The sequence below is a fragment of the Prinia subflava genome, chromosome 15 (genome assembly GCF_021018805.1).
Source record: "Prinia subflava isolate CZ2003 ecotype Zambia chromosome 15, Cam_Psub_1.2, whole genome shotgun sequence".
Taxonomy (NCBI): domain Eukaryota; kingdom Metazoa; phylum Chordata; class Aves; order Passeriformes; family Cisticolidae; genus Prinia; species Prinia subflava.
In genome coordinates, this window is record NC_086261.1 from 3,411,873 (window position 1) to 3,424,682 (window position 12,810).

Genomic DNA, 12,810 nt, shown 5'->3' on the forward strand with positions numbered 1-12,810 from the left:
GTAAGGAATCCATGAACCACAGCCTAATCTACGGACTATCAGGGTGGCAGCACAGCCCTACTGAAACTTATTTTCCTTTTGATCAGTCCATGGAAGGGTCTGAAGTAACATTTCCATATGGGTTTTGTTCCTATTATGCAAGATCTGATGAACTACATTGTCTAAGACAAAGGGATTAAATTAATTGAAGTGGTGTTTTGGGCTTGGGAGTGTTTTAAAGTGTCTTCACCCCACCTCTTCAGCCTTGGGACAAGAGACTTATTAGCTAATTACTATGCAAATGAACTGAAATGTAAATTAAGTGCTACATTCTGACATAGCTTAATAGTCCCAGGAGCAAGAATTTAGTTAATTTTAATGAACAGTAATTCTATCCAAAAATATAGTTTATTAACAAGCACACACAATAATTCGCACCACTAACTTTAAATAAACCATCTAGCAAGCTCACCTTCACACTAAGTGACATTTGGCTAATACAGAGCAAGAAAGCAATGCACATGTGCTTTCCACAGATGCAGAATGAACTCAGTTGCAAACCAAGTTCAAGTTATAATCCAAAAAAGGGCACACAAAAGCAAAAGCAATGAAGACTTCACATGAATGTTGTAATTTCTTTCCACGAGACCTTCAGTCTCTTACAAAATAGGTCTGTAATACAAAAAAGTAATAAAAACTCTGGATTCAATTTATTCAGCCTCTTCCATCGTAAGTTAATGATAACATTTTGCAGCAACATGAGTGGTATTAAGAGGAAGGTAAGAGGCAAAGACAGTTACACCTTGGAATTATGGAAGTGCAGCTGCAGACAGAGCAGCAGCCAGGGATTCTGGTGTCGTCCCAGATTTTGCAAGAAATACGAAGATGGTAACAAACATTCTTCCCTCTCATCAGTTAAAACTTGACCCATTGTCCACTGACACCAGGGCAAAAGTTCTTCTGTTATCAGTGGTACTCTGGTGGGGCCAAAGTGGCCTTCAAAAGCCAGTTGTCCTCTCTAGTGACAGGTTTGTCACTCTCCAGCCTTCAGCTGGGCTGTGATGTCAGTAGAACCTGACACGCTGCTCCCACACGGGTGTCACACCAGTCCTGTGCTCCCTTCAGTGCCAGAAAAAGGGATTCAGCAGAATTCAATCTGCAGCAATTGGAGCCAGCTTGGCAATAAACAGCACTGCTCTGCTCAGAGCAACATCTCAACCTCACCACAACCAAGGAAATAGAAGGTTCGTAATGAACCGTGGTGAGAGCCCAGGAGAAGCATCAAAACAGAAAAATACACATTGCTTTACATTAGACCTTGCTCTTTGCACAGGGAAGGGCATTTCTGATCCTCTGAGGGATGATGAGGAAGGTTCCCAAGAACAGTGCTCCGAATGTAAGAGTGTCCATGGCAAAGCCACTCAAAAGGATTTTTGAACAAAGCCACAGATTCCTCTGTTTCCTTTGTGGCAGAACAAAAAGCTACCTGTGTATAGGGTTTGAATTTTATTAACATGGTGCCTGTTATCACAACTTGATCAAAAATTATGCCTGTGATCCCTAATTATAATGGGAGTTAATCTTTAATTAGAAAAAATTTATAGCAGTATCAATGGGTTAAGGATTTATTTTATCTCATTCTTCTCTGCACCTTTCTCTTTGTAACGCCTTCAGCAAAAAACCCAAAAACTTTTGCTGCTCCCACCCTAAGCGAAGAATTAAGATCTATTGTAATGACAAAAAAACTTTCTAAATCGTCATTTTTTTCAACATTTGAACTTGATTTTTTGCAGCACAGAGAAAAAAATTACCTCGGTGGGAACTAACCTGACAAACCAGATCAAGAAATCAAAAATTACCCAGAAACAAACCAACTAAAGAGAAGTCCAAGCACTGTGGCACCTTGAAAAACCAGTGATGCACAGTTCAATCAGCAACAAGCTCCCTCTCTGCAATTTGCATAGCTGGCTCTCACGCTTGCTGGTTATGAAATGCTCTTACAGCAGAACAACTTTAGAAAAATTTGGACAAGTGAGAATGGAGTTATTTTAATCTAGAAGAATATCACCCAAAGATACAGATGAATACAAACACTGTTCATATTAAAAAAACCCCAAAACATCAAACATGAATTTAAGCTGCATTCTCAGTCTATATATTGGCTTTCCCCTTCTTTGTTTTATAAAAATAGGGTATGACATTTCAGCTTCAATTGCATGTTTAAGTCATTTATTTATTGAACATTCCATTCTTGAAATATCATCTATTAAAGTGTTAGTTAAGATCCATCCTGCTTATAGAACAGGCTAGATTTCTTCTGAACTGCACTTGGAGACAATAATAGAGACTGAGACAGACTCAATAAGAAATAATTAGATTATGGGAAGAAGAAAGAAAATAATAAATAAATAATTATGATAATAAAATCAAGCTTCACTCTTCTTGACTCCTAATAAAACAAATGCTAATGTCTTTTAGGTGATCACAACCAGATTTAACTCCAAAACAGTATTTACAGACTGAATTCAGATACAAACTGTGATTTCAAGTCTATAACTTGCTATAAAAAGAGGACAAAAACTTCCAAGAAAACATCTCCTTCAAAGACCGAGGAAGCCAGAGTAAAAATAATACTGAAATTTCCTGATCAGAGTATCGTATAAAAATTAACATCTGCAGCACTAGCATAGCTGTTATCATCTGCCTTTAAAAAAGTGGATTCTGTCCTACACTTGCACATTTCTGATACAGATATAACTGCACATGGGCCATTTACAGCTCAGCTCCGAGGTACGAAGGAAAAGGACAAAGCTGAAGGTGGATTCTGCTGCCTCAGCAGTGAATCCTGTGGGGTGGCTGGGCCTGCTGGGATTCCAGCATGGGAACAAACCTGGGGAACGACACAGACAGAAACCCAAAAGCACCGAGGCTGCTTGGACATGGCTCTTTCCCCTACTGCAAAGCAGATTTAATAAATGGGATTTATTTTAGAAAGTTTCACAATTCTTAAGCAGTAGATGATACTTGCATTCCTGAAGGATTAAGTTCTACATTTCTTAATGCTAATTCAACTCTCTAAAACCAACCCAATAAAACCAGGAAAGATTTTTACAAGTAACATGCACAACCTAAAAATTACACCCTCGAAACTGTTTTTTTGGTACTCTTTTAAGCTCTTAAGATACTCTATTTATTGAAGAGATGCCAGGAAGCCTGCAGAGGGAACAAATGCTTCTTTGGCAACAGGAAAACATTTTAATGCCTCCTGCCTTCAAAGTACGCACACCTCACCACAACATATGCTAATACACAACCAAATAACTCTCTTTATCTTGCCATTTTTATAACAAACTGTTTCATTCATATCTATTTCAGCTTGTAACTACCTACTGCACAGAGCAACACACTGTGCTAAATCAACAAGTGGTTTATACCTAAGAAATAGAAAGTAAAAAAAAGAGAACAAATTATGTTTTAAAAAATGTTATAGATTCAAAAACAGATCAAGAGGGGCCAATTGTCTATAAACTGTTTCAGTATAAAATCAAAGTGTTTACTCATGTAGGCATTTTCTGCCTTTTTTCCATCCTTTCCTCTTTATTTAAAATGAAGAAGATGTAACAAAAAAAGATTTCCACAAATACGATAGTGAGTGGCAATTTGTACCAAATCTGCCGTTAATGTATGAAAACAAATGTCCCAAATACCTGCAGGTATCCATGTGTGCAAATATACCTGTGCATGGAGATACACCCCTGCTCCTGGATTCCCAGCCTTCTCCAAGGCACACAATCCACTGACACACTTGGACAAATCAGCCAAATGTTGAATCTAGAAAAAGATCAAGACTAGCTCTTTGCAGATCTACAGACTGCAACTGTAAACATATAATAGATATAAGGATTTACTATCATATTACTAGTTGGGTTTTTTCCAAGGGAAGTTGATACTTAAAGTTGTCTTCTTGTTGAAGAACTCAATGGAACAAAAGGAGAACTATTTCTAAAAATAAAGCAGTGAAAATAAAGCAAACACACCCTCAAACATGCTGGAGCAAGAGCCCTCAGTGTAGGCATCAGTACCAGCCTTCACTGAAACAGGATCCTCAGTCTCCAGACATATCCTAGTTACTCCAATTAAATCACTGTGGTATTTAATGATACTAGAAAGAAAGATCTGCTTTTAGCATGTGGATTTAAATACCACAGAGAACTGTCAGAGACTTGGTATACAACTGGGATAACTCTGCTGGGGTAAACATTAAGATGAGAGGGAGAAAATGGGGCTGAATTCCATGGAAAAGTCACTGGGATCCATCAAAGGTTTCTGCAGGCTTACAGCAATACACCTGACTGCTGCTGGAGAGGGGAAGAGGATAGGGATAAGTGAAAATTTGTTTGCCATAACTGAACTATTTTTTTTTCCTGTTAGAGGAATGCAACTGCCTCAAATGATGCAATGGGTCAACCTGAAATCAGGCACATTTGAAAACTACTGGAAATCCTGAACTCAGAGCTCGTGAATGTGTTTGGTTTGTGTGCTGCCTCGGAGAAGAGAGAAGTTAATACTTTTAAAAGCTCGGTATTTACACTTGTGAAAAGTTCTTGCAGTTCATCCAGATTTGATAGGGCAGGATTTAAGTGCCTCAGAGTGTTCCTGACTGGGCACTTCTGCTGCTTTGGCACACACACACACGGTATTCCAGTACCAAGGAGACACGGCATCGAATGCAGCTTTACACTGGCAGCACTCCTGAGGAGGTTGAAATGTTTATCAACTCAGTAGGTCAAAAGTCTGCAGACACTGGGTGGAGCAGCAGTATGCCACAAAACTAACAGTTGTCCTCCTAGGAGAAAGAAAAAAAAAAAGGGGGAGGGGGGGAACAGTTGTCAGTAAAGATTAAAGCTCCTGGCTCCATTCCCACAGACAACGCGCTGGTTTGTAAAATACGGGATTAGCCCATCTTCACAGCCCAGAAAAAGCACAGGTTCATTTGCTGTCTCTGAGTGCCTGACACCAAAGCAGAGGTTCTCAAAACCTTCCTGCTTTCTTAGGCCCTGGGTTTAGAGCAGCAGTGTGTGGTTTTTCTCTCTGAGCAGGGTGTGGCTGAGTGTCACAGCCAGCAGGTTTAGCAGCTGACAGGAAAATAGCTGGGCAGCCTCAGCCCTGCTCGTGTGTTTCTTAAATTACTGCTTGTAGGCATGAAATGACTGAAGGCCAGTGTCCTCCCTGGTCAGCAGAGTGAACAAGCAGATCTTCAGAAGGGCTGAGTGACAGGTAGTGCTGTCCCCCCGTGCCACCCCTGTGCAAGGGTGATCCGAGCCTCACAGTGACCCTGCTGCTGCCTCAGCCTGGCAGGGACAGAGGGATCTGCCTTAAAAATGCTCAGATCTGTTCTTCACTAACACAGAAATCACACTTTACCCAGTGCTCATGGCATCTGTGCTTTTTCAGACACAGAAATCCAGTCCAACTCTTAACTCTCCTTCTCTCTAAGAGGATACAGAATGTGATAGGGAAATGCAGGCAGGAGTTACTGGCATGGATGTGGCATGTGCTAATCAGTGCTGTTCAAACGCCCAGGATCCCTACCCTGTGTGTTTTCATGGTCACTTTAAGCTCTTTAGAACAGAAACCTCGTCCTTCACATCTTTCTAAACCAGCTATCACACCTCCACAATTCCACATAATCTTACCATGTCAAGTGCACAAGCTACAGAGATAAGGATGACAGGCTGCCCTGTTTAGATCTCATTTTCTGTGGATTTGCATCAAATGTCAGCTACTTAAACTGGATTCATTAAAGGCATTTTGCAGAACACAGTACATTCTTGTCTAAGGGAAGGAATGATAACTATTTTTGAAACAAGTGAAAACCATGCAGAAATACGTATTTCTAATTATTATATTTTAGAATGTTAATAGAGTGTTCTTTCAAAACAGCTCTAAAGTCTGTTTTTGTGGAGTCTTAACTTTAATAATTTCTAAAAGTGTCTACTGACAATGTCTATCATCTTGTAACTGTAACTTCTACAATGTGCAATGCTTAGCAATTAATTACAAAGTAGTCCAAAACTCTCACACTGTTGAATTATTTAGGGTAATAGATGGATTTACTCACTAGCCAGTTTTCCATCAATTTCTTAGAAAATGATACTGTTGAATGTTTGAAAGAAATCCTTTATAGCATGATTATAACATCTTATGACTAAGAATATTATGACTGTAATATGGAAGTAAATTGTTTCACTCAACATGAAATCCACTGAATTTCGACATGTGAGTGAAGTGTAACAGAGTGGCAAATTGAAGTGTGCAATCTCTGTAATCAGATCTTTCGAAGAAAGATGGCTTTTCCAAAATAGCATTTATGCTGGCTACTGCCCAGATTTGGCATACCTAAGTTGTTTCATTTCATAAAGCTGAATTGCTTACAAATCAGATGCTTCTCATGTTACAAACTCACAGCACAACAGGCTGATACAGCTGTGTAAAACAGGTACCATCAACCTGAATCACCCATTAGTCTCTTTTCTTTTACTAAAGATCTTCCTTGGATCTTTAAGATCTTCCCATCTTTCATGGAAGATAACTATCAAATCAATGGATTTCAGCAGGTCAGGAACTAAGTGGTGTTCCTGCATTATATAGACACCAACAAATAATCTGAAAAACATTCATTTTAGAGAATCTTTCTTTTCTGCCCACCACCTTTAGGTATATGCTTTGTAATTAATGGCTTGACTTGAATTCTCTAACAAGAACCTAAGATCACCTTTGCTTGTTTAACTCCAAGTGACTTAGCTTTAAACCTCCTTTATTACTTTTCAAACAGTACAAGCTGAAATTTCTGAGATGCTTTTCCATTGCAGAAAGTGGATTCATTGATATTATGGCTCATGGAAGGCTACAGTATCCACTCAGACTGATAAGCATTAGGGGAAGAATCCCTGCCAAGCAATCAGGGCTTACCTTAAAGGTATTTTGTATCTTTATCTACATTAAGGCACCATTCCCTGAACCATATCCTCATTTTGAGTCCCTTTTATGACTGTACTGTCCAGTAGGTCAGCAAGTCTGACCAAGTGTGGGCTTGTGTACTTGACTTGTGAATCCTGCAGACACTTTCACAACTCTACAACCATAAAACTGAAGTATTATTAAACACATGTATTGTTACAAAATGTATGTTCCTACGCAGAATGCTTCCACAGCATATCTCAAGTTAATTAGTGTGGAAATTAAAACAGGAGTATTTCACTGCAGAACATTTTAATTACGTTCCAGCTTTAGAGCTCTTCTCCACCTCTGATCCTGCAGCACTTTTTGTTTGGTGTGGCAAGCTGAGGTCAGGGTTGAGACCATCAGAGCAATTACTGGTGTTAGGCACCACTTTCCTCCCAGGGCACAGAAGTGGCAGGCATGTGCTGCACTACCACAAACAGCTCAGTCCCATCCTATCCAAACCCCTTCCTGTCTTACACCAGGCTGAGACAAGCATATCTGAAGACCCTTTTAACAGTCTAACAGCAGGATTTTGGTTGACTCGTGAATAAAGTATTTGTCAACTTACACATGCAATCACAGGCCAGGGACTTTGGATCTGAAATGCTAAGTTTAAAAAAAAATCCTTAAGAATATGCTTTGTTCCATAAGGTGTTTTTCTTCCTAAATGAAACCCCAGTGTAATTTCCTGTATAATTACCCTTGATGCAATCCTGCCATTGGAGTTTCCCTCAAGGGAAAGAGCTTTGGGTAGACAATGGTAAACATAGGCTGGCTGCAGCGGTGGCAGTGTCCCAAGGGACAGTGCAGCAGTTCCAGGAGGCTTTTGGGTAGGGAGATTGGAGTCAGAAGGTTTAAATCTAGAGAAGAAAAGAAACAAAAAATATTTATAATAAAATGATTGCGTGATAAAGTCAAACACAAGCATGATCCATGAACAATTCAGAAAACAGCTGCCTCACATTCTTAAGGTTTTGTCAAAACAACAATGAGGTAATACAAATTACCACAATTACAGTGAGGCACATCGTGCTTTCCATGTCTAAATTCAAAAAGCTGAAGTTAAATGTACAAGTTTAGCATCTGTGGGCAAAAGTTTAACTGGGCTAAAATACCCAGGTGAAAATATTACAGCTTGAGCAAATATTAGAAAGGATTAAAAGATCATGAAGGATTCTTAAACACAGAGATGATCCAGACAGATGTTTAGTAACTTATAACAATACAACATTATGAAAAGGACATCAGTGGTATTTTTAAAAAATATTTCAGCAACCAATCCAGTAGGACAGTTAACCTCACTACAAAGCCCAAACTCCACCATCTGCAAAAAGGGATTTGCAATATCTGGAATTACTCGAAAACTATTTGAAATTCAATCCAGCCCAGCATAACTCTCACAGGTCCAACCAACAAGACCACTCTAAAAAGATCGATACATTCCTCATCTGTTAATGTTCCTCCACAGCCTACATGGTGCCATAATTTTCACCAAAAGGGACTCTAGGGTCATTTCCTGGGAAAGAGCCATCACTTTCCCAGGCCTGGCCCAAGCCACCGGTGTTTTATAAATTAAACCCCACATGCTAATCTCTATCTGGAAACTGAGACAGCCAAGACAGGTGAGTGAGTTTCGGTGCTGAGTAATCAAGACAAGATGCAGTACCTGATAAATCAGTTTTACCGTATCACCCTGGTTTCAGCTTTCAAACACTGCAAGGTTGAACCCCAGACACAATGTACCACAACGGCCCCAAGGAGGGACGAGCAGGACATTTGCGTCAGAAAGAAAAGGTCACACTCTGCAGCCAGGCAAAGATTGAGGAAAAGTAGTCCAGTCACTTCTGTCACTTCCCCAGCAGCTGCCAAGTATTTAACAGCACTCTTGAAACTGCAAATTTAGGCAGTGACAGATGAAATCTGCTACTTTAATCATATGTGCCACCTGCTTCCCCAGCACAGCATTACTGTGCACCTGTCTGACACAGGCCTGCAGGATCCTGCTCACCCAAACTGGGGGCTGCACTGGCAAAGGCCAGTCTTTAATAAGTCTTTAATAACCTATGTGTATGTGTGTGTATGTGGATAGATAAATCCATCTTCTTCAGGTTCTGCATCTCGGCTGAAAATAGGTGTAATCCTCACAGCCCTGTACAAAACTGTTTGCAAACCAGTCCTTAAACTGATTTTGCAGTATCACCTTCCCATTCCCAAACCAGATTTCACTGGCATCTTCAGGAACCACATCCACACAGCTGGAGTCCAGAAATGATTGTGCAAGTCACAAGTGGGTGAGAAAAGACAGATTTCCTTGTACACTTCTCCTGGCAAAGCAGTGAGGATTTACTCCACTGGCCAAGGCACAAGAGACCCTTTCCATAACCTCTCAACTCCTCTGCTTTCTCCTTTGACCTTTAAAGCTGAAAATTCCCAAGATAGCATCAACAGCGGGGAGTCACATCACATCCAGATCTGAGAGGATGTGCAGGTTATCATCAGATATTGCTAACTCATGTGATTGCACGATGCAGAAGCAGATGAGCCAAGGGCCACTGTAGAGCAGAGAGCCTGAATTGGGGCAGAACTAAAGCAGCTCAGCTGTCACGCTGTGCTGAAATGGCCGAGGGCTGCTCGCATTTCTTCTGCCTTATGTATAACAAGTCTGCCAGTTTAGGAGTGTGCTGCCTGGCAAGGAGCTGCATTGTTGGCTGATGCATCTGATCTTGCCTCAGGAACTGTATTTCACATCTCCTATTTCCATTAAAAAGTTTCTCCTGAAAAAAAAAAGCAGCGTCCTTCTTCATACAGGCTTCAAGGAAGAAACCATTTATAAGCACCACTTGACCTCAGAAATAGTCTTTGGAACTCTGGTTTTTTGATATTGGACATTTTTGTTCTAATGCAGCATTTCAAACATAATTTGATTAAATAAATCCTTTAAAATATAAATCCTTGCCCAAGTCTTTGAAGAACTGTTGGAAATGTTCCTCTGACTGCCAGAAAATGCTTTCACTCTTTCTGTAATCTGAAGAAAGCAGAAATTTCATACCTTTCAAAAACCTGTAGTAGGTGTTATAGAGGGTCCTCATGGCCAGTTCTTGCAAAGGCAGCACATGATCTGTTTCTGTCCCTATAGATTTCACCTCTGCTGGCAGGAACACAGTTAACTGGCCTGATGAAAAAGAGAGCAGTTTCACCTCTGAAACTTGAATTGGAGAACCACAACTAGAAGGACACAAGACATTTAGAAAGTGGTTAGAAAAAAAATAATAAAAGTAACTTTATGGGGAAACCCAGATGACCAACCCAAAGTAAGCCTGACATTGTTCTCAGTTCAGCACCCCTCAAGGATTCCTTGCAGAGAGCAGTGCATGGTGGGGTTGACCTTTAAAGGTCCCTTCCCAAACTATTTTGTGTTTCTACAGATTCCCACCTTCTGTGATGTGCTAGACATGGGACATTTGGAGGAATTACTCATCAAATAACATCAAGAAATGACAACACAATCCCAAGGGGGTGAACCAAGTATGCTACGTGCCCATTACTTTGCCCACGTGGCAAACTCTTTCAGCCTCTTGTTAGTAAATACTTTACTGAGGGGAGCAGTTTCATTCCCAGCAGTTTGCTCCCTGTGTCTTGGATCAACCAGCTGAAAACAATCGTGGATTTCTCAACCATAACACGAGGCAAACTCCAGCCCCCAAAAAATGTATTTTAAGTGCCCCTGGGTGATTCTGTACTACACCTTTCCCAGCCACAGAGTTCCCTTGGAGGGCACGGGGTGCGCAGATGAAGGAAAAATCAAAACAACAGCCATGCTGTAGTGGGAAGATATCCTAATAAGTCTATTGGCCTTGCCCTTCCCAAATCATATATGGAAAGGGAAGGTTGTTTGGATTCAAGGAGAGAAACTTAGCTTGTAGTAAAAATAATAACTCTTTACGTGATCCCTGTTGCAAGCGATCATACCAGAGAGACACGCATAGGAAAATTCTACTAAGAGGTTGGGGAAGTCAACAGGGGAATTGGAATTGTTTATGACAACTGAAATTTGAAGCCAAGAGCAACTTGTTAGGGCCAGTCCTAACAAATGGAACAGAAACACAAATTTGTCAGCCTTCCCAGATATTAGACCTAAAACGGAGGTAACCACTCTCAACCTTATCAGATGTGAAAGAAATCTCATAGTACTCCTCTGACAACAAAGAACATCGCTTCTGATTAAAGGAGAAACAGCCCAGAGAAACAACCAAAAAAGAGCAGCATCAAACGGCAAGCAAGTCAATAAGCCTCTTGCTAAATATTTAATACTTTCCCACAACCCATTAGTGAGTTAAAATGTAAGTGGGAATTCAGAGATCCAGTATTCCAACGATCCATTCCCAATCAGTTAGTTATCACAATAAATAAATCCATAATGTTGTATTTTCAAGCTGAATAACCTTACCAAGCTGACTAAGGAACAAACCCATGAACTCACTACAGCCTCTGCAGTTCAGAGCTGGCACATTTGGTCTACTTTATGTAACGGGTGAGGCTATTAATGCCACACAAAAAATCCATGGAGGTTAAAAACTGGAATAGAGGATGGTCTAAACAGCTGGGGGAAAATAGGAGCTGCAGAAGAAGCCTGGTGGATAAATAAGTGAGGGGAAAAAAAAAGCTGAGACCACCTATTGGCTGCCTTCAACAAGACTGACAGATCCCTAACTGGGGACTATGAAATCCAATCTGCAAAAAATAAGATCAAAATTTATTTTGAGTGCTGAGATCATCACCTCTCATATAAAAGACTTTTTTTCAGTCAGTCTGACTGCAGGATGCCCAGACAGAGATTCAATACTTACACAAGGCAATTTATATTCTATTTTCAGAAATCAAGCTTTATGTCAGTAACAGCAGCTTGTCAGATTTTATTCTCCAGTGGAGGGCCAGACAGAGCACTAAAGCCTGGATCTTCAACTCTTGCCTGACCCATGAAAACCTTAGCCTGGTTACTAATGCTTTCTTGGAAAGAACATAGAAATTCTTCACATGACCATTATTACACAATTTTAAAGTCCCTCAGCAGATTATCAAATAAAACCTTTGGTTTCTTAACAATATATATGTGCTCTTCCCATACTGATTTTTTTTCTTAAAAATAATCTGTAACGTTTCAAGACAGTTAACAAAGACAAGGATCTGTTTGGTGCACAAATTAAAATATTATTTTTCTTACTAAAAATTATCTCTTTTTACAATTCATTATTAAGGAAGAATCACTTTTCATTCCACAGAGGCATTACAAGAATCAATTTCATGGCAACACTTGCAGCTCCTTTAGTCCCTTCTATACTAGATTTTTAAGACTGGATTCTATAATTCTGTACTAGATCTATAATGTCAGAGATACTAGCAGGTGGTCTCACCAGCACTGTACATGTAAGAACAGCAAAAAGAACTGGTAGGATCTTCACAAAGATCAGTGCAAAGATAAAATTATTTTAACTGAATATAAGATGAAAACTTGAAAAAAAACCCTCAAAAAAAAACCCCAAAAAAGCAAACAAAAAAGAGACATGGTTGTTGTATAAAACCACCTGAAATAGGCAGAACCATCTCCTGCATTATCATTACTGGTTTTGGTCACAATCAATACAATTCTGTTAAATTTAAGGTCAATTTAATTGTCTGTCTAACAATTTACAATCAGTTCTGAAAGAAAAAAGGCTAGAATTTATCTTTCCTGAAAAACAAAATTAGTAAAAGCTTGCGAGTCACACAGTTCAGCAGAACTGTAATCCAACTGCAAGTATTTAAATATCACCAACCAGCTGACACGGG

General features: G+C 39.9%; 1 protein-coding gene across 5 annotated transcripts in view; it reads right to left on the minus strand.

Annotated features, from left to right (window-relative positions):
* Positions 1-587: 587 nt before the first annotated feature.
* Positions 588-12,810, minus strand: part of LRRC28 (leucine rich repeat containing 28) — a 50,579-nt gene continuing 38,356 nt past the window's right edge. For all 5 annotated transcript variants that reach the window (XM_063412349.1, XM_063412347.1, XM_063412348.1 and 2 more), the window contains 3 exons: positions 10,034-10,209; positions 7,685-7,844; positions 588-4,825 (listed from right to left, as the gene is read on the minus strand). In XM_063412349.1, coding sequence (XP_063268419.1) covers positions 4,753-4,825; positions 7,685-7,844; positions 10,034-10,209 — 409 coding nt within the window. In that variant the 3' untranslated portion in view covers positions 588-4,752. The remainder of the gene's footprint in view (positions 4,826-7,684; positions 7,845-10,033; positions 10,210-12,810) is intronic.